The 27,701-nt window shown below is 43.7% G+C and overlaps 1 protein-coding gene and 1 long non-coding RNA gene across 2 annotated transcripts in view; one reads left to right on the plus strand and one right to left on the minus strand.

Annotated features, from left to right (window-relative positions):
- The window catches only part of LOC148044493 (uncharacterized), a 1,189,713-nt gene that overhangs the window by 632,647 nt on the left and 529,365 nt on the right, over window positions 1-27,701 (plus strand). The gene's annotated exons all lie outside the window — the stretch shown is intronic.
- Window positions 898-24,995, minus strand: UBE2QL1 (ubiquitin conjugating enzyme E2 QL1). The gene is made up of 2 exons (XM_014070205.2): window positions 24,050-24,995; window positions 898-2,234 (listed from the first exon to the last, which is right to left on the minus strand). The coding sequence occupies exons 1-2, from the start codon at window positions 24,869-24,871 to the stop codon at window positions 2,103-2,105; spliced, it is 954 nt and encodes a 317-aa protein (XP_013925680.2). The 5' UTR covers window positions 24,872-24,995; the 3' UTR covers window positions 898-2,102.

Consider the following 27,701-nt stretch of genomic DNA (forward strand, 5'->3'; position numbering starts at 1 on the left):
GCCCCGTTCCAACCGAACCGGTTGGAACGGGGTGAGAAACCCACCCCTGGATAGAATACAGGAATATCCTTTGACTAGGTGAGGCTGAACATTTCCAGAGTAATTGTTTGCTTTGCCTGGAGATAGGGAGAGAATTTAAGAACAGAGTGTTACATTTCACAGAGGTTTCATGTTCCGATTCCTATCCCAAAACATGCTGCCCCCACAAACAGAGCAAGAACCATACCTCCCCCTTCAGATTAAAGTCAAATGTTGGCAGAGTGATCTTAAGGGGTTTGGAGGGGGCCATCATGGGAAGGCTATAGATTGCCCAGCCTAATATATAAATGTGCAGACTCTGTTCTTTTCTTTTGAAGTTGCTCACATCAAAGTGTATAATTGAACTGCTGTAATAATGTGCAGTGGGTTTTGTATGCATGTCACCCAACTTTCACAAGCACACAATGCTGTTTACTTCCATGCTCGATGAGAGGTAGTATTTCTTCAGATGTTTCCCTGGCCCCCACTTTGCTTGTTACGTCGTGATTTCTGGCTATCAGCCAAGGGGATGCAATTTCCTTCAGGCAGTGAATTACGCTCCGTATCTTTTAGAGCAGTGAAAAAAAAAATTAAATTTCTTTGCTATAAAGCTTTTCCCAGTGTAAAAAAAATAGGTGTTCAAGCAGAAAGAAATAATATTCAGTATTAATATCATCAACAGCAGCCAATGGTATTAAGCCATAAGATATTTTTTTTACATACACATTGCTAAAATCTGTGTGACGTGAATTGTTTTTTTGCAGACCCAAGCCTCAGTCTGAAATTTACTCATTAGGGAGTATTACAGCTGTAACATTTCCAATGTTACACTGTAGTGTAATGATTTAAAGTAGAATGATTTAAATATCAAGACAATCAAATGGTTCAACTGATTTTATTTAGAATGGGTCCAATGCAATTTTTCCATTTGGGTTCCACATTTCAGATTCACCCTTTGTATTTCTCAGAACACTATAGGAAGTCTTAAAAATCAGTTTAATATAAGAAGGAATGTGAATCCTTGGTACCTGCTGGACATTTATATACGTTTCTGACACAGGACTCAAATGTATTCGTTTTTTTATGTTGTCAAAAGGAAATCCAGGCATGCAAATAATCCTAAAGATGCCTCATTAAAAAAAAAAAACAACCAACTTAGCTTTTGTAACAGGTCTATCATTTCAAGCTGAATACCATGCATTTAAGGTTAAGCCTTCCGCAATCTACTTTTGGCCATTGCAGAAGTGAACAGGAAAATATGCTCACCCTACTGGGAAGATGAGAATTATCTGGCCACCAGTTCCTTATAATCTCCCACTACTGGGCTCCTCTTAATTTCTAACTGACCTTCATGGGATCAGATCGATTTTACTGGTGAACAATTGCACTCCACATATCACATAGCTAGCACATTTTGACCAACGGAGTGCTTTTCATTTTAAATACTAGTCTTTGTGTCTTTGCCAGAATCCTGACTTTCAAAAAAAAAAAATGAACATAAGGTCATGTTACAGAGCACAAATGAGGTCTAAAATTCAGCCACAGCGGACCACAGCTCCACAGAAAACACATCTTCAAGGTAGGTTGACCTGCTTGAGAAAAGAGATTTAAAAACAGCACAGCAAACATGGATCTTCAATGCACTGTTTCCCTAATTAAATATTAACAGCTTCATTTCACATTTAAATGAATTAAGCATCAATGGATGGAATTTCCACTACCACCAGTTGTTGTTGCTGTGCCATGGGAAAAAGCAGGTGACAATGTGGCTCAGATGGAAGAAGGGGGTACATGGTTGATAGGGCAAGTGATCTCAGCATCTGCACTAAAGTGACGTAAGATGATCCCTCGATCATTCACCAGTTTCAAAATATAATCCTCTACAGCATTTCCCTTCCTTTCCTTTGTAAACAGATCTGCTCATAAATAATTTGGATGTCTCCATGACATTCATGATAGTTAACAGAAGCTGGAGTAGAAAAGGATGGATGTGGTATACAGCATCGAGAAAATGTCAAAAAAGTACTTCATTCGTGTGATTGAGTTGTGTTGTTTAGCGTCTGATGAGTGGGTTGCAAGCTGTATCAGCCGTCAGACACGGGAGGAGTAACCCATCCATATTTTTCATGGGTCTTCACCAAGCTCTTAAAAGTTGCTTCGGCTTCCTTACGACTAAAGGATTTTTTCGATTTTCCAGCTTTTCTGCAGATGCGGCCCTGAATGAAAGACAATAACCAAGAGAAGAAAATTAGGAATCTGGTATTCCACAGATATATATTTTTTTTTAGGATTTTATTTATGATTTATAGGCTGCCCTTTTCCCTGAGGGGACTCAGGGCGGCTTACAATGCATGGGAAGGGGGGTGCAAAACAAAAACACAAGACAGTGCATAAATAAAAATAAAACAATAAAACACAACTTTCATTCAACATTCGGGTGGGGCGAATTAGAATCTTATCCCCAGGCCTGGCGGGATAGCCAGATCCTAAGGGCTGTGCGGAAGGTCTGGACGGTGGTGAGGGTGCGAATCTCCACGGGGAGGTCGTTCCAAAGGGTCGGAGCTGCTACTGAGAAGGCAATAATGCCACAATATCATAGTTATTGGGGCTTTCCATTGGCAAAACTTCTCTTCACCACAAAATGTGTTGATGATTCTTGTTTTTTTTGCCACAAATTTCTCCAACTGTCCCACCTGTTACTTTCTGATTCTGGCTAACTTCTGCCTCCCCCCCCACTCCCCGGAGAAACTGTCAGAAAATGTATGGGAATAAAAACTATTTACCACATTTACTTTCTAAAGTGTTCCAGAGAGCTGTTATTATAAACAGAAAAGAATGCTAAAGGCTGTTATTTCACTTTGTATTATGCCAGTTTCTTATTTGCATATTCTGAAATCCAAATACATGAATGGGAGGGGGGGAATGCACCCTGTTGCCTATCCTTTTGTAGACTGCTTTGTGTTATTACTGCACAATTGTCAAAGATTATGTGGAAAGAATCAGAAGGAAACAACACAGTAATTTAGAACTTTAAAAAGCATTTCACCCATATTTCTAAAAAGGCATTAATTCATAGCTCTACCATCTGCCCTGAAAGTCTTTACAGAAAAGAAGACGTCACACCCCCAACAGTCATCTCCAGGCCTCCGTGCCTTTGCTTCAATGTCACTATGTTCTGCCCACCTAACACCCATGTTACATCTGCTAGTAACCCACTCAACATTATTCCTCCCTTGGAATGTTAAGAACAGGGATAATAAAAGCATTATCCCCTTCTTGCTCCTTCAAAATTGTATTTGCAAAAAAAGGTAAAGGTCTTTAAAACAGCCTATCCTCTAATTCCGCGTGCAAATGCTGGTAGTGTATGTGAAGATTTCTTAAACTGTAATGTTGGCTTCTTAAAATGATGGCCATTTTTAAAGGGCAGCGTAAGACAATGTTATCTGTGAAATGGAAGGTTCTATGCAGTTGGAATGATAACATCAACAAAAAAACCCCCAATCTTTATCCCTTGATGTAAACTTCCCGCGGTTCGCCCATGAGGCCAATGTTGAGAAAAGACAGGAGACAACCTTTCTCGGGATGGAGCAACCCAGATTGGGGGTCTGGTAGCCCCTTTTATTGAGATAGGACAAAGGCAGGAGGAGCAATAGCATGTGCTTAAAAACAGCCTGTAAAAGTACAATTTCTAATCTACTGCTCAGTCTATATATGGTTAAATCCTGGACGTCAATGGTAGGGCACATCTCAGAATGTTATGTTATTCACTATCAGGATGTTATGGCGTTCTAGGAGTTTGTTTTCTCCTGTGTGATTCAGCGTGACTCTGCAAGCCCTAGTATGAACTAGGCCATGGAGGACACACACCTACACAAGGAACTATATTACAACACCTTGATATCTTTGTAAGCCATTTTTTTGCGGCGTGAAGGAAGAAGTTTATTTTACTGAAACTTGAACAACTTTCTTCAAGTTTTCTTCTCGTGATAGGGCAATGGCTTGCAACCTCCTTTTTAAAGGATTTTTTAAATGTTAAGTCAAGTCTGCAGCCTTGGACCTCCCAGTTGGGGTTTATCCAACTACTAATAAAAGCCAACCCGATAAGCATTCTTGATCAGCTAAAGTCAGATACATGCTGCCATTTGGTTCATCAACAAAAACTGTGATGGCCACATGTGCCACAGGTGGCACGCGGAGCCATTTCTGAGGGCACGCAAGGCATTTGCCCTGTCAGCTCCAGCATACATGCACATGCTGGCCAACTGATTTTTGGCCCTCCAGAGGCTTCCCAATGCACACACCGGAAGCTTGGGAACAGAATGCTCCAGAAAGCCAGAAAGCCTCTGGAGCCTGGGGAGGGAGACAAACGGACCTATCCGGGCCCACCAGAAATAGGAAAACGGGCTGTTTCTGGCCTCCGGAGGGCCTCTGGGGGGCGAGGAGGCCGTTTTCGCCCTCACCAGGCTCCAAGAAAGCCATGCGCATGTGCACGGGGCAGCAGGGGGAGGGTCATGCACGCACGCACAGGGGCCATGGCACGAGGGCATTAAATTTTGGGGCTGGGCACGGGAGCGTGTGCGATAGCACCCGCTCTCGTGTTTTTGGCACCCGAGGCAAAAAAGGTTTGCCATCACTGAACTAAAACATTAAGACACTTTAATATAAAGATTAAGTCAGAAACAGCACCTGCCTAACCTGGTTTGGATTCTGAAACAGAAGTAGGGTCTGTTTTAATATTGTGGCGGGGGGGTGGGGGTGGTGAGATTTCCAGAGAATATAAAAATTGTAGACTGAGAAGTTAAACAATCATCCTAGACAAAGGCAATGGAAAAGTGCTTTTTGGGCACGTCCATAATGTTTATATAAAGCACACTTTGTTTAATATATGTACACTACTTTAGTCTTACGCCACTTTGAAAGAAACCTCAAACTGTTGTTTGCTAGAATGCAAGAATTTTGTAATCACCCCTGGCATCAGAGGTTTACAGTATCCAGAATTCCCCAAGAAAGTCTTATCCTTAAGTCTAAGGTGCAGCCATGCCTACTAAATCTAATACAAAGGAGAGACGTTCAGGGACATGGATTTCAGAAAGGAAGGACAGAGTTAAGAGCAAAGAGAAGGGACAAGTAAATAAAGAAAGAAATAAAGAGTATAAAACAAAGTTGACCAGCAAATTGGAACTGTCACAACATACACATGTACACTGTATGGGGCAATATCAGGGGTGGGTTCCTGCCAGTTCTAACCTCTTCTATAAAAGAGGTTCCACAAATTTACATTGCCGTTTAGAACCGGTTCGGCTCCCTCCCCCCGCCCGTCCGCACATCATCAAGATGAAGAGCAAGAGGAGGAATTCTGGGAGTTGAAGTCCACAAGTCTTAAAGCTGTCAAGTTTGAACACCCCTGGGTTTTTTTTTCCTAAAGGGTTAGGGGTGCAAGGGTCTTGTAACTTGACAGCTTTAAGACTTGCGTGCTTCAAATGCCAAAGTTTCTGAGCCAACATTTTGGTTGCTAAGCAAGAGCGTTGTCAAGTGAGTTTCACCACATTTTACAAATTGGCCACACCCACCCAGTCACATGGCTGGCAAGCCACTCCCACTCAGTCACATGGTCAGCAAGCCACTCCCACAAAGCAGGCCACACCTACAGAAGAGGTTCTAAAAACATTTGAAACCCACCACTGGGCAATATCCTACAGGAAGTATGGTGGAGAAAATAAATTGAACAAACAAAATGGAGATTATTCCTTCCAACTCCATTTTTTTGGCTATGGCTTGGGTCAAACCCAGTTCATCTCTGCTTAATCTCATCAAACCCCAAATTGATCTTCCCTGGCACTGTAGTTCTAGTTTAACAGAAGCCTGTAGGAAACTCTGAATTTATGACACTACTGTGTCTCTGTTTTGCTTCTCTGTGGATCTTTTCCAACTACTGAATTAAATTGTTATCCACGGATCCTTCAATTGGCAGAAGGCATGAAATTGCTGTGGCTCACTGTGAATCTGTATTGTTTCTTCCCAGTCACATTCCTCCAGCAATAGCACTTTCATCAGGAAATGAAGCCTCATAGATACACACCCCTTAAGGTTGGGTTTAAGGCAGTGGTGGGATTCAAATAATTTAACAACCGGTTGTCTGCCCTAATGACCATCTGGGTAGGTGGGGCTCGGTGGTCATATGACTGGGTGGGCGTGGCCAACTCAAGGTCACTCAGGTCGATGGACGCTTCGCCTTAGCTGTTACAATGTAATAAGGGTTAACTGGAGAGGCAGTTTTTGTAAACAGGTAAATAAAGATTAGGCTAGAAACAACACTAGAATGTTTCCTTCCTGCCTTCCTTACAGGATTAGCCCTGTAAAAATGGAAAAAACCAAAAGGAGATTTCTTCCAACAATCGGTTCTCTGAACTTCTTAGAAAGTTACCAACCGGTTCTCCCAAATAGGTGCAAACTGGCTGAATCCCACCACTGGTTTAAGGTAGCAATAGCAGTTAGACTTATATACTGCTTCATAGGGCTTTCAGCCCTCTCTAAGCGGTTTACAGAGTCAGCATATCGCCCCCAACAACAATCTGGGTTCTCATTTCACCCACCTCGGAAGGATGGAAGGTTGAGTCAACCTTGAGCCGGTGAGATTTGAACTGCCGAACTGCAGCTGAAGTGGCTGCAGTACTGCACTCTACCCACTGCACAACCTCGGCTCTTGGAGGTGTTGGACAGGTTTGGAATAAGGGGAAAAATACTAGTTTAGTGACAGTTCAGCTTATGATAACTTAAGGCTGTCTCCCAAAGGGCTGGAGATGACATCATGGAAATGTGGGAGAAAATTCCTGTTGCCAAGGAGCGTCTGTGTTGTGGGTAGATGGAAGTGGGGGACAAAGCCCAAGAGTGACTCAGAGTGTGCAGTGAAATGAATGAGGACGGGTGTTTGAATATTAATACCTCTCCTACCTACCTCCTCTCCTAACTGAAAACAGGGAGACTTAATAAGGAAGCAAACAATGGATTGGATGTAGAATTGGATTGAATTGATTGGATGTGGAAGGGAGCGGAGAGAAGAGGAATGGTAGTATGGAAAGCTGCTTTCACATTTCTCTTATCTTTGGGGATCTTTGGAGAGAAATTGGCTGCCCGTAAACAAATGCTATGAACTTCCTGAAAAGGTTTACCATTCAGGAACAACTTGTTTTAACCATGCCAGGTTCATAGGTAATCCTAGACTAAAAACACTGTGTTTTACCAACAATACTTAATGATCCAATTCCAACTTCCAACTTGATAATTGCTTGTTCATGGCACCAGTTTTGTTTTTAAAGCAGTGGCTGGAGTAATTGATCTGTGTTCTTATGAGCCGAGGTGGCGCAGTGGTTAGGGTGCAGTACTGCAGGCCACTTCAGCTGACTGTTAGCTGCAGTTCGGCGGTTCAAATCTCACCGGCTCAAAGTTGACTCAGCCTTCCATCCTTCCGAGGTGGGTGAAATGAGGACCCGGATTGTTGGGGGCGATATGCTGACTCTGTAAACCGCTTAGAGAGGGCTGAAAGCCCTATGAAGTGGTATATAAGTCTAACTGCTATTGCTATTGCTATGAGCTGTTTGATTAACTGGAAATAGTCTACCTTTTTGAAAGTATCATTCCCACCAAACTCTGAATTAATCTGCAATGAAAATCCTGGAGAAGGTTCTACAATGATTGCACTTTGGGGCATGTTGACTGGAGCAAGAGCTCACCAGTGCTCAGGAGGATTTTAAATGTACGGACTTGACTGCTTATACGTCCCTAGTATCATAAAGTTCTTTATGGGAAAAATGTTTGTTTCACAAAAGACATGTCTGTTGGTTTTCTGTGTGGTTTTATATCCTACCCATCAATAGCAATAGCAATAGCAGTTAGACTTATATACCGCTTCATAGGGCTTTCAGCCCTCTCTAAGCAGTTTACAGAGTCAGCATATTGCCCCCAACAACAATCCGGGTCCTCATTTTACCCACCTCGGAAGGATGGAAGGCTGAGTCAACCCTGAGCTGGTGAGATTTGAACAGCTGAACTGCAGAACTGCAGTCAGCTGAAGTAGCCTGCAGTGCTGCATTTAACCACTGCGCCACCTCGGCAAGCAGTTAGAAAGCATGCAACTATGAATAGATAAATAGATACAACTTTGATGGGAAGGCGTTGTGGCCCAGCAGGAGCTGTTGGAGCTGCCACCAGACTCCAACAGCGAGGGGCCCTATGAGTCGGCCCTGGAGGAAGTGGAGGACCCTGGACAGGGTGCCGACTCTGAGCAGGGCGCAGAGAGGCTGGTTGGCCACCAGGAGGCGCCTGAGCCTTGGACCAATGGGGAGGAGACAAGGGAGTGTGATCCGGACATCAGCAGTGGGGAGGAGCCAAGGGAGTTGTTCCTAGATGCGAATGTTTTTATATACGTATATTATATAGATGTCACACCTGTGACAGGTAAAAACATGATTTTTTGTAAAAACATGCTTTTTTGAAAACCAGCGCCATTTAGGGGACGTAAAAGCACCACACCCTATAGTAAATATTTCATGATTCCATTTCAATGTTTCCAGTGCCATCTGGTGGATGTAAAAGCAACACATGCTATACTAAATATTTAATGATTCCATTTCAATGTTTCCAATTGCATTGTTATATTGAATTTTCATAGATTTTGATTTATTTTCATTTTGATTTAATTATTTCATGTGACAGTGCGTTGGAATTGAGCTGTGTCGTTTACCATAGTGAGTATAGTATATTCGGAACAGTTTGGCCTCTCTCCAGCTTCGTCCTGACGGTCCCTTTATATGTGTGGCTGGGCTGTGGCCACACCCTTTCCCCTTTCCACCCCTCCTCTGATGAGCTTCAGCCATTTCCGCCAAGGGGAGCTGAAGCCCTTCGGCCTCCCACTCCCCTCTTGCCGGGCCTTTGCTGTCTGCGGCAGGGTGCCCCCTGCGCCATCTCTCGGCTGCCTCCCCCCACCCTTAAGCCACCTACCCCCGGCCAGCCCAGCGGAGCTCCAGAGGAGGCGGAGCATCTCCTCAGCCCAGCCGGCCGTGCTCGCCATCCCCACTCACAGCGAGCCAGCTACGGCCTCGCCAAGGCCGCTCCGACGGGGCGGCGGTGGCGGTGTCATCCTGAGGTGCAGCAGGGCTGGGGCGGCCCCTGGGTGCCCCATGAGGTGGCACACCCAGGACTTCTCCTCCTCCGAGATCCTGGACATCTCACTCTCCTGGGCCACTGACTTGGGGGAGCCCAAGCACAGCTCCTCCGAGGAGATGCTCAACAACTTCCACGAGGCCGACAGCCCCGGTGCCGTCTCCCCCAACCAGCCTCGCGCGGCCCAGCATCCCCGAGTCCTGACCAATGCCCCACTATGCCCAGACTGGGCCACAGCAACGCGTGGCCGGGTACAGCTAATAGTTTTATAAATCCCCTGCTCTCTGCTGAAGAAATGAATATTTTTACAAGATTTCTATTTTGGCATAATGAAGCAGTAAGATTTTGATAATAAAACTGTCAGGCCTGCAGTTATATTCCTTTTAGAATTTTGGCCTGCCACACTTTCTCTTATTTCATTATGCTGTTTCTTTAGTATAGTTGATGGGAAGGGGGAATAGACAGGAGTGAGATTGTGGAATGTATTGTTTTCATTCTTTACTAGAAGCCAAGGTCATCCTTTGTCTCCACATCAGTACACCTGACCAGAAGCAGCTGGGTGTGGATGCCAGCGTAGAAGAAGATTGGACCATGTGATGGATTGTGGGTGTGGGGACAAGATCATGAACTTTTAACTGGGTGGAATTGTGATGTCATTTCCAGTATTGGGATTCCATAGCACGATGCCAACATGCCTGTCTTATTAAATTGGAACTTTAAGGATAGTTTTGCCTTTGTCTCTGATTTAATTCTGCATGATATTTGGAACGCTGACATAAACATTATGTGGAATAAGAAAAGACCCGTACTTCAGTATTTAATCCTTGATAATAAAGGACATATTGCATAGAAAAAGCCCCTTCCTTATTCATATTGAGCACTTCACACTTATACACTTAGATATATACTGGAACCAGAAAGCTGGCTTGATTTGCTATCTTGGTTTTCAATTTCCCTAATCTCATGAATTTTGAATATAGAACCCTCATGGCAATTCTGCTCATAAACTCAAATTCCAGGCCACAAGATACCTTCTAGCATTCGCTGGGAGCAATTTCTCTGGCTCACTCTCGCAACTTCCCCCTTATGAGTCTATTCCTAGAACTCACATGACAAAGCAGTTCCTGCAGATGTGGTCCCATTGCATCCAATTTGCAATAACAAGCTGGAAGTGTTCTTGTCTGGGCTCTCCCCCCACTTCCTTTTCCTCAGCAGGTTATTCCTAGGATATTATGACTTGTAGTAAATCCCAGTGTTACTGCATAAAGGCCCATGCATTAAGCAGACCATCTGCAATTTTCCAGGATAGCTGATAATAGCCATTCATATTTAATTTTTTGATTTTGATTTTATTTGTCTTGTATGCCGCCCACTCCTGAAGGACTCCGGGCGGCTCACAATAGACAAGGGAAAGGGGGAAAACTAGACAAAGACAACACTTTAAAAACAAAATCGCAACATTCACAATTTCCGTGGGGCTGGATATTTCACAGGCTCCCCGGCCAGCTGGAGCAGCCAGGACTTGGTGGCTTTGTGGAAGGCCGGGAGGGTAGTAAGGGTCTGGATCTCGACAGGGAGATCATTCCAGAGGGCTGGAGCTGCAACAGAGAAGGCTCTCCCCCGGGGGGTCGCCAGCCGACATTGGCTGGCAGATGGAATCCGGAGGAGACCTAACCTGTGAGATCTAATCGGTCTGAGGGAGGTAATCGGCAGGAGGCGGTCTCTCAGGTACCCAGGTCCGATGCCATGTAGGGCTTTATAGGTAGCGACCAGCACCTTGAAGCGGGTCCGGAGACTAATGGGTAGCCAGTGCAGCTCGTGGAGGATAGGTGTGACGTGGGTGTACCTGGGTGCACCCACAATCGCTCGCGCGGCTGCGTTCTGGACTAACTGGAGTCTTCGAACACTCTTCAAGGGCAGCCCCATGTAGAGCGCATATTTAAGCACTGTTGAATGCATAATTACATTAAAAAAATAAACATTACAACTTCATCTATCATAACTATGTTAACTATTTAAAAGTTACCTAAAAAGGAGAATTCCATAAACCACAAATTGTTGACTTAGTCTTGTCAGACTTTGATTCCCCTGCTATTTAAAGTGAATTGTAAATCTTATATTCTATGGTGATTTCTGACTTGATTGCAGCATTAACTTGACCCCCCCCCCCATTACCTGAACATGTTCAAAATAGGGTAAGGAATATACCAGTGGTGGGATTCAGCCAGTTCGCACCTATTCGGGGGAACCGGTTGGTAACTTTCTAAGTAGTTCGGAGAACTGATTGTTGGAGGAAATCTCCTTTTGTTTCTTTCCACTTTACAGGGATAATCCTGTAAGGAAGGCAGGAAGGAAACATTCTAGTGTTGTTTCTAGCCTAATCTTTATTGACCTGCTTACAGAAACTGCCTCTCCATTTAACCCTTATTACATTGTAGCAGCTAAGACGAAGCGCCCATCGACCTGAGTGACCTTGAGTTGGCCATGCCCACCCAGTCACATGACCACTGAGCCCTACCTACCCAGATAGTCATTAGGGCAGAGAACCGATTGTTAAAATATTTGAATCCCACAACTGGAATATACGAACAAGGGCCAGACACACTATCACTAAAAAAATGATAACACATGAGACTGAAACCATCGTTGCTACAATCTGAGCTATCCATTCAGAAACCAGGTTTAGAAAAAAAAGGCTACTTAACAAAAACACGAAAAGCAAAGGGTGAAGAGACAATCTAAAGCAGCGGCTCCCAATTATTCTGGCTTGGAGGCCTAACGCGGGGTGGGAGAAGAGAGGATTGCTCCATGCAAGTTGTAAGCAAGTGAACACATGTGCTACAGCTTCATTAATGCAAGTGGCAGATGCCCATGCCTACACAAATCAGCATTTGCCACAAGCGCCTGCTGCTCGCACAAGGGGAGCTTTGCACATGAGCACAAGTGTCCACAATACACGTGGATGTTCATGCATGAACACAAATGCCAGTCACTAGCACAAGAGTGGAGTTGCATGCATGTATGTATGTATTTGTTTATTTATTTATTTATTTATTTATTTATTTATTTATTTATTTATTTATTTATTTATTTATTTATTATTTGTCTGTCTTGTATGCCACCCACTCCCGGAGGACTCCGGGCGGCTCACAAAAGACAAGGGAAAGGGGGGAACAAGACAAAGACAACATATTAAAAACAAAACCAACATTCACAATTTCTATGGAGGTAGATGCTTCTCAGCTCCCCCCAGCCTGCTGGAACAGCCAGGACTTGGTGGCTTTGCGGAAGGCCGGGAGGGTAGTAGGGATCCGGATCTCAACAGGGAGCTCGTTCCAGAGGGCTGGAGCTGCAACAGAGAAGGCTCTCCCCCGGCGAGTCGCCAGCCGACATTGGCTGGCAGATGGAATCCGGAGAAGACCCAACCTGTGCGATCTAATTGGTCTGAGAGAGGTAATCGGCAGGAGGTGGTCTCTCAGGTGTCTCCCACCATTCACGTGGTGGAGCTGTGCATGGATATTCCCCTGGTGCTTGTGCAGCCCAGTTTCAAACAGGCTGCGGCCCAGTTGGGGAGCCCTGATCTAAAGTACAACAGGGAAGGTATGACATTCCCCTGACCAGAAAGCCTAGGAAACACTCTGATTAACACACATGTTATTCAGAAACCCACCTTCAGAAGGTAAAATCTGCAAGACCCCAAAACTATTTTTAAAAATTTAATCTGCTGAAACTTTGCTAGATTCAGCAATACAGCTATCCAACAAGACTTCAACAATTTGCCTGAAATATATTGGCTAGTTTGATTCATTGATTCTGCAAGTAGTTTTTTTTCCTCCAAATTATCTATCTTGTTTTGAAATTTACTTTACATCATAGCTACATAACGAAAGATGAGAATATTAAAATGTGAATTATTAAGGAATGTTTGCTTACACTCATTATTTACTAGAACATGGTGTAGAATTTTTATGGCCTTGAAAATGAGGAAAGTAAGAAGAATTTATTGGTGTTTAGGTATATGTCTATGTATATATTCACAAACACACACACACACACACACCAGAGGTGGGTTCCTACCAGTTCTCACCTATTCGGTAGAACCGGTTCGTCAAATCTACCGAACCGGTTAGAAGAGGTTCCACCAGTGGACCCGGAAAGCAGGCCACACCTACAGAAGAGGTTCCAATTTTTTTTGAAACCCACCACTTGTCCTTGGATATGATTATTCTACACTATCATGCTCCTATTTATAAAACTCAGTGCCTCTGTGAAAGGTAAGGATGACTACTGCGTTTGTGGTGCAATCGGAACATTGCGTGTGTTGAAGTTGTTTTAACGCAAACCAAAGATGCCTTTTAAAAAACAAGCTTACATCATATTCTTATGCATGCCAATGCTGTGTGTGAGGTAATTTAAGGTGGTTCTGACAAGTGTCGTCGGTATCTTCATATCCGGTCACATGGGCGACAAGCCACTCCCACAAAGGAGGCCACGCCCACAGAGTAGGTTCGAACAATTTTTGAAACCCACCACTGACACACACACAAAAAACCCCAGACAAGTTCTTTTAGGAACTCAAGTACATATAATTCCAATAAATCCTGACTATAATCAGTTGAGTACAAATCCTGCTATTATCAGCATGGCTCAGTCAAGCATAATAATGATAGTTCATATGTTCAAATGTTGCTGAATTTATGAGCTTTCTATGTTCCTTGCAACCCTTCTTACTATAGAATTTTTATTCCTTTTTGGAGTTTTATTCAAAAGAAAAGACCCTCAAAACAAAATAGCTTCCTCCCTTGAGCCATGAAGCTCTTTCTTGAAATACCATTATCTGCATTCCTTTTTTTGTTGTTCTGTAGAAGAATGATTCTACTTCCTTCTATTCTGTATTCTGCTTTATAAAATAATTACGACACGGTCCTTTTAGGCAGAGAATAATACTACAGGAGTGCTGGTGGTGCAATGGTTAGAGTGCAGTATTGCAGGCTAACTCTGCCCACCCCACAGCTTCGAGTTTGATCCTGACGGGCTCAAGGCTGACTCAGACTATTCTGACCCGGCTAAATAAAAACCACAAACGCTCTGTAGTTAAATCAATGATTCCTTTATTAGGAGCGCCAGCAGTCCTGGCAAAAAGTCTCTCTCTCTCACAGCAGGCTAACAAGTATCTCTGGCAGGGAGATGAATAGTCGTCTGCCATACCTATTATCTGCCTTTTATCCTCAGATCGGGTTGGGCTTCACTAGCAGAAGTGGCTCTTCCATCCCAATGATCGGCCCCTAGATTTCCACTGCTCTCCTCTCCTCTCCCTTCTGCACATCCGCACGTCAGGCTCAGGACCCAGGCTGTTCTTTCCCTTCCCCATCAGCCACCCCCAGACCTGGAGGCTGTTGACTCTCCATCTGAGGGCTGCTGGACGGCCTCTGTCTCTATCTCTGACGGATCGATTCCCTCTTCCCCCTCAGAGCTGTCAGGTTGCCTGGATGCTGGCCCTGACTCCCACACCGCCTTCTCATCTGATTTGGCTGCTGGAGGGGCCGGCGGCCAACAAACCACAACACAGCCTTCCATCCTTCCGAGGTCAGTAAAATGAGGATCCAGATTGTTGGGGATGACATTTCTAAACTGCTCAGAGGTTGCTGTAAAGCACTACGAAATGGCATATAAGTCTAAGTGCTATTGCTATTACACAGTTGGTCCTTGAGACACTACTCCTATCATTGAAGTTTTACCTGCAATTCATGACTTGATCCTAAAGTTAGATTTGGACTGGTCACCTTGGGAGAGAATGGGCTGCAGGCTGAAATCATTTTTTTTTTAATGAAAGCCATTGGGATATTTGTAGTACCCAAAAGCATTCTGAAAATAAAGATTATTTTTGAAGTTGGCACTTTGCCTTGACATATGTTTCCCATGATAATAGCAGTTAATAGCAATAGCAGTTAGACTTATATACCGCTTCATAGGGCTTTCAGCCCTCTCTAAGCGGTTTACAGAGTCAGCATATTGCCCCCACAGTCTGGGTCCTCATTTCACCCACCTCGGAAGGATGGAAGGCTGAGTCAACCTTGAGCCGGTGAGATTAGAACCGCTGAACTGCAGATAACAGTCAGCTGAAGTGGCCTGCAGTACTGCACCCTAACCACTGCACCACCTCGGCTCGATATATATATATATGTATGTATGTATGTATGTATGTATGTATGTATGTATGTATGTATGTCTGTCTGTCTGTCTGTCTGTATATGTATATGTATATGTATATGTATATGTATATGTATATGTATATGTATATGTATATGTATATGTATATGTATATATTTACAATCCCAGTAAGGGTATGGCTAGCTGATGAGAGCTAAATAGCTTGAAATAGATCTATACTAGTCTCCCTTTATTTATTTATCAGCACAAACACACACACACACACACACACACACACACATATAACATACATATGTAATATATTATGTAATTAGTGTCACAACCTCTGGCATGCCCAAATTAATACACTAATTACATACCTATTTCCCTGGCTCAGCTGATAAAGGAGGAGAGCCTGTGGCTTAGTGGTTAACACATCTGCCTAATATGTAATACAGCCCAGGTTCGAATCCCAGTAAGGGTATGGCTAGCTGATGAGAGCTAAATAGCTTGAAATAGATCTATACTAGTCTCCCTTTATTTATTTATCAGCACAAACACAACACACACACACACACACACACACACACAGACACATATAAATCTAAAACAAAATCTAATGGACTCTGAAGCTTGGCAAGTATTATGGAAGATCTCTGGAGGTATTACACCAGAGACCAAATTTTATGTAATTTCCATTCATTTCAGTGCTGTCTACACCAGAGAACTTCCTGCCAGATTTTACTCATTATTTTATACACTTATTCAAAAATAACATAGACTTAAATGGAAATTCGTAATATACATGCATTGCAACCCTTCTGTCAAGATAATTTCATGGGAATTAGCTTGTTGATCATGGCCAATGTTAATCACGTTAACTAAATGACACTTCAACATTCCAAGTATAGTTCTGACTGTTAAACAAAGACAGCCCTCCATGGAAGAGGCAATCATAAATTATATAATATTCTGCATGTGTTCTGGATTACTATCCTTCTACAATAATCTCCTTTCATTTGACATGATGTATAGAGCTGATGGGAACTTCTGGAGATCACTAGGTTCTTTTGAGCCCAGGTAATAAGCTTCCCCAGTTTCAGCTGGCCATTTTGGGATGGGCATGTTGAGCTCCTCAATCTATAACCTAAATGCCCTGGACATCGGCTCCCACCCAGAATTCTCAGCCAACATGATGGTGCTGGCTGGGAAGTCTTTTAAGAGATGATATACAAAACCTCAGAAGGGTATCTAGTTAGCAAAACCTGGGATAAATTGTCTTATGTATTAAAAAAAACAGTATTGCCTAATTAACATGACAAATTATTCTGAAGCTATTATAAAGGGATACACGCGGAGGAGAGCCTTCTCGGTGGTAGCTCCGACCCAATGGAACAATCTCCCCGTGGAGATTCGTACCCTCACCACCCTCCAGACCTTCCGCACAGCCCTTAAAATCTGGCTATCCCATCAGGCCTGGGGCTAAAGATTGTAACCCGCCCGAATGGTATGAATGTTGTGTTTTAATCATGTATTGTCTTATATGTAAAAGTCTGTTTTCCCCCCCTTCCTTTGGATTGTGAGCCGCCCTGAGTCCCCCCAGGGAAAAGGGCGGCATATAAATAAACCTTCTAATCTAATCTAACCTTCTAATCTAATACAAACTGTAAACTTACAAAGAAAACAGAAAAATGACTACAATACTGTACATTTCAACATCTCACCTGGCAGACGAGAAAAGAGAGTTGTAACAGAATCAGTGTTTCTCACGCCGATCAGAGTTTTGGTACATACAGCCTGTCTTAGCAACAGAATGATCTCTGTTACATAACACAGAGCTTGGCAGGAGTTACTCAGATTATCACGAAATCACTGACCATTCTGTACTTTTAATACCGATGTCATTTTTTTTAGTAAGAATAAAGTATTTTGTACCTGTTTGCATTAATGTATCTCATTTGCATCCCTTGGCTTTGTAATAATACTGTATAAAAACAGGTACTCGGTTTTTCTTTTAAAACATAGGAAATAAAAACTACCGTAGTGATTAAACTCTCTAGTGAAATATTGCAGGGTGAATAACACTAACAGAAACTGAATGTGCCATTCTGGTCTGTTCAGAAGGAAGAGCCATTTTTTTTAAAGCAGTATTTCTCATTAGTAAATGTCTATAGCATATAAATTTTAAAAGCCTCCTATTTATTACTTTGCCTCATCCTGAAAATCTAAGAAGTCTGTGCTATTTAGGAGACCTTAAAAAAGGCCACAGCTGTAGTTCATACAGGAGTGCTGAAAAAAATATCCCAGAAGCCAAGGGCCAACCAATTATCTACTCTTGCCATGAAAAATCAGCAGTTGAGATCAACTTGAAGGAGTTTTTAGTTTGTAATATTTTTAATTTAAAGGAAGTATTTTTCAGTTACAACATATAAACTTTACAGTATTTCCGATTCCCTTCTTCCATGTGATTAAAGAAATACCGAAAGCTTATGTTAAAAATGTATCTTTAAGCCATCATCTGGTTCAATGTTTAATTTTAAAATGTTCACTATTTATGTATTTGTGAAAGATAACCATCCATTAAAGCGACAACGAAAGAGTAAGCAACTACGTTGTTAAGGAATTGTGAATTTATTAGTTCAGTCTCTTTTTTCAGTGATAGCTAGTTATTTGATGCCAGGGACTCAATGGAATCTGATCTCTTTGGGCAATACAGAGCAAAGCATAATCTCATTAAAATAAGAAGCATAAAAGCCGTGAACTGAAGCTAAGATTAAGGAGATAAAATTAATTTATCTTTAAGGTATCACAAGAGTCATTATCTGTTTTTGGAAGAGTAATGGTTGAGTCACAGAAAGCAATTAAATAGAAGCCTATTTTCTACCGGAATTTGCCAGGCTATAAAAAAACTCAAGCACAACCAATTTATATTACGTATAAAGGGGTATGAATTTAGTCAAGTAAGTAATGAAATATGACACAATGCATTTGGTTAATTAAATATACAAACACTTCTCCCCCAAATGAATAAATATTTACAGAATATAAATATTTACAATACTTATATCAGGGAAACAAGATTCACAGTTCTTTACTGAAGAATTTTGGAAATGGAGAAATAGGATTGTATTCAATGTTATACAATTTGTGGAAAAATGAACATGGCTTCCTTGCCTCAATAAAACTTTTCTTGGATGAGGATCAAGGATTGAAGGAATGGAATATTATGAACCACGTGTACAATATTTTCTAAAAATCTATTTCCCTAAGGTTTTTCTCATAAAGGGAGGCAACCCCCCCCCCACTGCTTCATTTTTAATCCTTGATAAATGAAATATCAATCACTCTGAAATCTGAGAAACTCATATTGTTTATTATTCACCAGGTTAAAAAAAGTGTTTTCTCACTAATGGAATATAATTTCATTGTGTTTTGGGAGACAAAAACTAGATACATGTATTCACATTTTTAACTATGGGAGATGTACAGCTTCAATGAAAGCAATACATATAGTCGTTTCAGAAAAGTTATAGTTTAATAGAAACTTGATTTAAATCAATACACAAATTATTGTCTTGGTGATTGAACTGATACTTTTACTCATTTTAGAAAATAGTGCATAGTCCACTATTTAATGGAATGTTGTTTATTGGTGCACTAATAATATATTCAGGGTGTTAACTTAGTAATTTACCATGTAGTATGTTCACCTGGTAGCCTAGTTATTTTCAATTTTTTAGATTATTTTCTAAAATATTTTATTTTTAACAAACTAATTCTAGTTGGATTTAATTCTAAATAACCCTCCTACTAGAAAATTGAAGGTAACCAATAACCATTAGACATTGTCTCTCAATGGAAGAACATTATTCCAAGTGGGAGACTGACCTGCTCTTTATAGTTTTCAACAACCACAGGGAATTTGCTTCCTTCCCCTGTGCCATAAAAGGGACTGGCATAAGTGAGCTTAAATTGGTTTGTAACATTATTGGTGGCCAACTTGGGAGATACTCTGATATGCAGATATCCTTCAGGTTACAAACACTTGTTCAGCAACTGTTCAGAGTTATGATCGCCCTAAATGAATGGTACTTATGACCAGTCCTTGGGGTCCCAGCTGTTGCAATTTTCTTGCACTCATATGATCACAATTCCCAATGTTTCCTGCCAGTTTCTCAAAAGCAAAGTCAATGGAAAGATGACGGGAAGATGGAAGTCGTGATCACATGATGTCCACCCTTAGCGATCTGTGCGGCTCTCACTTAAAAATGGCAACCGGAACTGCTGAAATTGCTATTACTGAGCAATGCAATCAAATGATGTCATGCTTTATGACTGTACTGATTAACAATGGGAATTCCAGTCCCAATTCCCATTATAACCCAAGCCTGTAATAAGATACAATAGGTTTTTCCTTTATGTGGATTACAACGACTATTACAAAGGATTTGAGAGCTATCATGTAAATGTAATAATTTGGCAAGATTTTTGGCTATATATAGGAATCAATGACTGTACTCCTTGGTACTGTCTTCAGTACTTCCAATATACTAGTCGTAAAGTTCCTGGCCAAATAGGAACACAGAACTTAAACTGTTAAATACTGTGTAGATCTATAGCAACCATCTGAATTCTCCATTTGGAAAATTAACATAAATGAAAGAGGTCATTCAAGATAATTAAAAAGAAAAAGAAACACCTCAGATAACGACTCTGGATCTTATATACTGTAGAGAGTTTCAGGTAACATAATTTTTAAGCTAAATATTGACTATTATGTAAAACACCCTGCTCAGTGTAAAACATCAACTTGCTAAAATATGACAAAACATATCAAATATAATCAGTGACCATGAACAAATGCATCGGCATTATCCTGAGATGCTTTCAGCAAATCACAGCATGCTTCATTTTATTGTGTGTGGAGGTGAGGGGTAAGTGGAAAAAAATATTAGGAGAATAGGAACCATAGTGGTGGTGGGGGGGACACCCATTTACCTGATTGATGCTAATGAAATCAGTAAATAACTAGGAATAACTGAATGGGAGAAAATATCTGTTTGGGTGTCCTATTCTTACCAGTTAACATTCAAGCATTAAATCGTGTATTAATAAAGATAGCTTTGGCAGCGGGCCAACTTTTTTTTTTGGGGGGGGGGAGATCCTGCAGATATTAATGAGACAAATAAATAGATGTTTTTATATTATAAATTGGATCGCTAGTATTAGCGATGATTGCTGTAGGTGTCTGTGTGCCATCAGAACAGACATGGCTGCCAAAGAAATCATCCTTCTCACTAAGGCCACCAAGGATGTTTCAGAGAATTTGTGGATTTTTCGGTTAAATTGCCGTAGTGGGGTACTTGAGTGGAGGCAATAAGAATGATCTCTTCCTGGTACATGCTGGCTGGGGAATTCTGGGAGTTGGAGTCCTCCCCTCTTAAAGTTCCCAAGGTTGATAAACATTGTTTTAGGCATGTTTTTCAGAAATAGATCCCCAATCTTAGACGGGCTCAGGACCTTCCCAGGAGTCTCCCAAGGTCCTTCCTTTGACAAGACCCCCCCAGCTCCAATCTCTCCCCTCCTGGACCCCAAATACTTTAGTGTGGCAAGAATGGCACATTTTTCTTACTTCCAAAATCTCCCTGATCGACTTCTGTGGGGTGTTTTTTGCATATATATATATATTATTTTCCAGTAATAAACATATATTTTATGTTTATTACTGGAATAAGTAATAAGGGGGGGGGGAAGAATGATCTCCTCCTTGCATGGTGGTATAGTACGTGATACAAAACTGCAGCCAGAGCTGTATTTCAATGCAATTTTAAGATTCTATCCTTTCATTTAATAAGTTAATAAAGAGTCACTGATTTAGTAGCAAGATATTAATAGGCTTAATGTGCATTAATGCAGTTGAATTTTTAACGTATTTAAATATTTATTTTAATGCTTTTTACATTTATAAAATTTATACATTGCCTGGATCCACTCAGACTGTGGTCAGTTCACAGTAGATATAATAAAACACAAGTATCTAATATAACACATTAAGAATTTTTTTTTAAAGTTAATTTAAAAGTAGTCACCTGTTTACAGTCATTTTGTAAGCAGATGAAAGTTTTTAGAGGTTAAAACTAAGCAGTCATCTTTCCAAGCCTTATGCTAAATGTCTAGTATAGCCCTTGAAATATTGGACCGGCACAGGAGAGAGTTGACTTTATGGTCCACTCTCAGCCATAGAAACTCATTGGGGGAAGTTGAGTCTGTTCCTCTCAGCCCAACCTGCAGGAGAATTGTTCTAGAGAATAGGAAGAAGTGCCATGTATTCAAATACTGTGAGCTCTTGAATTGAAGAGATATATAGATCTAATAAATAAATATGTAAAAAACAAAAGGCACAAGCTAACAAAAAAAATTCAACAGACATCTTCTCCATTTCAATGAGATTTAAGTTGGAAGTATTCATTATACTGGGATTCTTCTGGTAGCATTCATTGCCTATTGTATTTGTATGGTTCAACCGAACATATAATCACATTAAATGCCTATTCACAAACGTATCTGTGTTATGGATAAAAAAATATTCAATGGATAACGAGGCAGTTCTCCAGGTCTGAGTCAATCAAGGCCCCAGGAAATGAGTGGGGCTGAGGCATACTAAGCAGTGGCCTATCAGCAGCCTCTTTGCTGGTGAGCTAGCACTGTTCAGTGATTCTGTGCCCCTTGGTCTACTAAACAAGGGAGAAGATCTAGACCAGTGTTTCTCAACCTTGGCAACTTGAAGATGTCCGGACTTCAACTCCCAGAATTCCCCAGCCAGCGAATGCTGGCTGGGGAATTCTGGGAGTTGAAGTCCAGACATCTTCAAGTTGCCAAGGTTGAGAAACACTGATCTAGACCCTTAGGGAAAACATTTGTGGATTCGGGGATTTAGAGCAAAGATGTTGCTGTCCTTCCAAAGGAAACCAATTAAATGCCTACTTTATTGCATGAAGCTAATCACCTTATCAGTTCACCTTATTTCAAGATCCTGGTTCTTATGGCCACAACTGTACACATGAATGTGGTCTGCGTCCCCCCTCCTCCATTTTTAGCCATCACAGTAGTGGTGACCTTACCGAAAGAACTGTGTTAAGTTATTTTTTCTACAGTCTATATTCCATTCAATCAAGACTTCATTTGCCAAATCCTTGTTCTTTGAGACAGCGAAAGTAAAAGGAGGTAAGTATATAGCTCGTCTTTATTGACTTGTGTCAGATTAATTACAACGGCAATATTTTTGTTCTTTCTGCATGCCACAAACCGCCTTTCAATTAAACCAACAGAAAAATCCTTGAAGCGTTGTATAAAAGAAAATAACTACGCAGGTTATCCACCTGTCCTTTCACAAAAAATGTGGTGGATCACAGCAGGCATTTCTCCCCGCTTCCGTAATTCCAAAGACCAGCTAGCATGAAGTAAACCAGAATGTAGAGGTGTATGAAGATGATGAAGATATGCAGGAGCAATTAAGAGAAGCTAAAAGACAATTTAGTCTTGGAGTAGTGGACAACACGAGAAAGAAACTTAGAACAACCCTGCCTTGATTCTGCTTGGTATAAGAGGAGACAGAAGGTAAACTTTGGCTTTCAAGAATCTGTTCTCATATCCTTTAACAATGCGGTACCATTTCTGTGCCTGTTTCTGACCTAACCAACCGGTACATCTAGCATAGTTTATGGACTATGGACTCCACTTGTTGGGTACATGCTATTTACTACTTCATAAACTCTGGTATAAACATTGAAGGCTTGGCCTTACACAAAACACTAAGCCAAAATCAAACCAGTTGTACGGCTTGATTTAACACTGTGAATTCAGCCCCTGATTCAATGCCTTATATAAGGTCGCCAGCAGGCTTATCTGTAGCCCAGCAATGTTGACATCTCCACTCACGAAGCGAAGGGAGTCCTCTACAATGCTGCAGCGAAGCAAGCTGAGCCACATCTGGAGGTGGTCTAAGGTAGCCGAAGCATCTTAGATAATCCCGTGACCCGTCAAAACTGCGGAGGACAAAATCGCGCTCGACGAAAGCGCGCATGTGACGTCATCACAGCGCGCCGAAAAAAATTAAAATTTGAAATAAAATTAAAACTAAAGCAAGCCGATTCACATAAAGGTAAGGGTTAGGTTTAGGGTTAGGTGAAGGGTTAGGGTTAGGTTTAGAGCGTTAGGGTTACATTTAGCGTTAGGTTAAGGGTTAGCGTTAGGTTTAGCGGTACGTTAACGGTTAGGTTTAGGGTTAGATTTAGGGTTAGGTTAAGGATTAGGTTTAGGTTTGGGGGGGTTAGGGTAAGGTTTTCGCTTTATTTTTACATTTTTCGATCACAGCGCGATGTTTTCGTCGCGCTGTGATGACGTCAAATGCGCGCTTTCGTCGAGCGCGATTTTGTCCTCCGCGGTTTTGTGGTGGAACTGATAATCCAACTCAAGCTAACATTGACCAAGGTCAAGCCATTCCCAATCCAGCAAATCTCCCTTACTGAATAGGAAAAGGAGACAGAATTAAGTTGCCAGAATATGTTGCACTGCTATGAGGAGTCATCAGAGAAAGACGTTTTCAACCAAACAGATTCCAGTTCCATCAAGGCCATCTCTCTCTCTCTCTCCTACCTAGAGCCCCCCCCCCGCACCCCCAGCCCCGCAAGTATTCCCCAGCAGCGAGGAGGAAGTTCCTTACCTGGCCTTTGACAAGGCTAGCGGCAAACTGGCGCATGACAGCCTCAACGGTGTAGGCGCTCGACCATCCTCGGGGAGTGAGCAGCTCCATGCAGATGGCTCCGCCGTCGAGGACGTAACCGTTCTCCAAGCGCGGGCTGAGCACCCGCATGAAGGGCGGCGCGAAGGGGAAGTTGTCTGGGAAGGTGAGGTTGAGGAGGATGTACTCAGTGTTGGTCTCTTTCATGTCCTGCCACAGCACCGAGTCCTTGTCCACCTGGAGCAGCTTCACGTTCCAGTCGAAGAGGCTCTCGTCCACCAGCTCCACCGAGATGAAGCGGTCGCTCAGGCGGGCGATGTCCTGCAGCTCTTTCATTAGCCGTCGGGTGCGCACTTGTGTGCAGTGCGCCTGCCGACTAGCCGGCACCAAAGCCGTGGAAACCAAGGCCGAGCCGGAGCGGGTAACGCCGCTGCCTCCTCCTAAAGGTTGCTCCTTCCCGGAGCCCGCCTCCTGGCCGCCTCCGGGTTGCTGCGCTTTTTCTTTCCCGGCGTCGTGGGCCGACGGCGGCGGCTGTTGTTGCTGCTGCTTCGCGAGCTCCAAGACCTTCTTGGGCTTGTTGCGAGCGGGGCTCCCGCCGCGGCTGCTGCAGCTCTCCCTACTGGGGCTGCCGCAACCGCTCGCCGGCGTGGCTTGCAGCTGCGGCTTATTCTTATGGTTGCTTTTGCCTCGCAATGAGGAGCCCTGCTGGAGGCTGCCGCGCCGGTGGTGGTGGTGGTGCTTGGGGTCCTCGGTGTCCCTGTTGTGAAGGCGGATCAGCCCGATTTTCCGGAGTAGGGTAGCCATTCTCCAACGGCCTGGTTGGGGGGTCGTCGAAGCGGCAGGGCGAAACGCGGCTAGGCAAAAAAACAAAACAGCCGGGGGGAGACGACGGACCTCAGATCGGCCACCTGCCCGAGGCTAATTGAACCGGCGACCCCGAATCCCCCCGGAGTCCCAGAAACAGAGGAAGCTGAAAGGACGGAGAAAAGGGAGGAGAGATGCGGTCTGGACGGTACTTCTAGCCGGGTGGCTCCTCCAGCCTCTTTCCCCCCGCGGCTCAGATCCCTCCTTTCAGCAGCGCCGTTGGCAGCAGCATTGCAGCATTCGAAGCGCCGTTTGGCCGGAATCACCGAAGCTCCGCGGCCGTGGCCATTGAATCCCCCCCCGTGGAAAAGGAGGGGAAGGCGGCACCACCACCACCACCCCCCTCGTCCGCACCAGCAGCCCCTTTACCTCCGCCCACTCGCGCAGGCACGCTGCTGGTTCCGCAGGAGGCCCCCTCGGCTTCCACAATAACCTTCAGGTCTTATTGACCGAAAATAAAAAACCGGGATCCTATCTAAGAATCATCCACACGCACGCACCCTCCCTTTCCTTTTTGCGCGAATCAAAAATCACCCACCCACCGGCGCGGAGAGCCCAGCGAAGGGAGAGGAGGGATCCCAAGGCAGTTTTCTTTCCCTCCCGCTCCGCCGGTCCCACAATGTCGGTCCGCTGGAGGGAAAAAAAAATGTCCTCGCTAAGCTAAGCAAGCGGCGGCTCCTTCTTCAACCGCGCTTGGGGCGAGCGGCACCGGTTGCCTTCCTCTCTCTCCTTTGTTCCTCCTCCCCGGGCTTCTCCCGCTTGGGAAGCCGGCAACCGCGGGACTGGACTGAAAGGCGTTGACGCTCGGGATTGCAAACAAGAAGACGAAAGCAAGCGAGCGGTGGGAAGGGTTGGAGAGCTGCCTTGAATCTCCTCGGAGCCAAAGAGGGGCGAGCTTCTTTCCCGAGCCTGGCTTCGGGCTGCCCTTTAGCTCACCTCTTCGACCGGAGCGGGGGGAAGCCGAGTCAGCCGCGCGGCGGGGACCCCTCCTCCTCCTCCTCCGTTGCAGAGCCTGCCGCGCTTCTGCAGCGGATCTGACATTACTGGCGTCGGGGAGGAGAAAAAGCGGCCCTAAACTCCACCCCGCTACTCTGTATGCTCCCGAAGAGGATGTCCTAGGCAAAGGCTCACGTGGTGGCCGGCCGGGCTCTCCCTGGCTGGAGTGAAGGGGGAGCGAGTGGGGATTATGATGCGAGCGACGGATGCGTGATTCTTTCATCTTAGCCTCCAAAGCGTCGATTCCCATCCCCTCCCTCGCTTTCTTCACCCCCTTTCCGCAATCACCGGTGCCAGGCAAGGCGGCAGGCGACCTGCCTTTTGGGCCTTCTAAAATGACACTAACTGAACGACTGCAGTCATGCGAGGATTGATTATATTTATTGGTAAACAAAAAGGGAGCCTTTTCAAGCAGGAAATAGAAATTACAAAACTACAGTTGTCTCATCCCATTTTTTTTTCATATTGTCATTCACTTGTTAAGCAAGTTTTCCAAATAAACAATTAAAAACACACTGGTTTCTAATGAGATATTTTCTAATCCACCGGTTGCGTATTGCCAAATTTGGATCTAATTAAAAATCAAACTTTATTTATTTGTATTTGTATTTGTATTTAAGTTTATTTATATGCCGCCCTTTTCCCTGGGGGGACTCAGGGCGGCTTACAACTTAAAAAAAAAGGGGGGGGGAAACAAACTTTTAACATATAAAAACAATACATCATTAAAACACAACATTCATACCATTCGGGCGGGTTGCAATCTTTAGTCCCAGGCCTGACGGGATAGCCAGTTTTTAAGGGCTGTGCGGAAGGTCTGGAGGGTGGTGAGGGTACGAATCTCCACGGGGAGATCGTTCCATAGGGTCAGAGCTGCCACCGAGAAGGCTCTCCTCTGCGTGGTTGCCAGTCGACACTGACCGGTGGATGGAACTCGGAGGAGGCCTAATCGGTGAGATCTAATTGGTCGAATGGAGGTGATTGGCAGTAGGCGGTCTCTCAAGTAGCGGACTCTTAGTCTTCTCTCTTTATATCGAAACAGTACTAATCAAGAACCCTTCAAAGTTTTGCATTCAGCTGAAGGCTAGATGGACCCACTATTCCATTTTCTGGGGCCAAGGGGAAAAACTGTCTATTGACCCTTTCTCCGGCATGCCAAAGCAAGACCCCAATAGCTTTCTGTTGTGGCCCAGCGGGAGCCGTTGGAGCTACCACCAGACTCCAACAGTGAGGGGCCCTATGAGTTGGCTCTGGAGGATGTGGAGGACCCTGGACAGGGTTCTGACTCCGAGCAGGGTGCAGAGAGGCTGGTTGGCTACCAGGAGGCACCTGAGTCTTGGATCAGTGGGGAGGAGACAATGGAGAGTGATCCGGACACCAGCAGTGAGTTGTTCCTGGATACCCGGCACCAACGAGCTAATAGGTGTCAGGAACAGTTGCGCAAGTACGGGAGGTAATTGCACTCAGCTGGTGGTCATTAGGCTCCTCTCCAGACTATAAAAAGACTGCTTGTGCACATGCCCCTCTTGCAGAAGTCAACGCAGGAACTAATGTTGGAGAACATTATTGTGAGCTTGGCAGGCTGGATTGCTGCCACGGTTTATCTGTGCTGGATTGCTGCCCCGGATTATCTGTGCCGGTTTGCTGCCAAGGACCTGTCTGTCTGTTAATTAAATGCCGTAACTTATCTTTGGCTTGGAGTGTGTTGGTGTGGGACGAGGGGGGTTCAGAACAGCTTTCCAACTGGGTTTCAAGAATCATTTACTTGCCTGAA

Source organism: Thamnophis sirtalis, unplaced genomic scaffold (genome assembly GCF_051295495.1).
Source record: "Thamnophis sirtalis isolate CommonGarterSnake01/CBP01778 unplaced genomic scaffold, rThaSir2_p1.2 scaffold_8, whole genome shotgun sequence".
Lineage (NCBI taxonomy): Eukaryota > Metazoa > Chordata > Lepidosauria > Squamata > Natricidae > Thamnophis > Thamnophis sirtalis.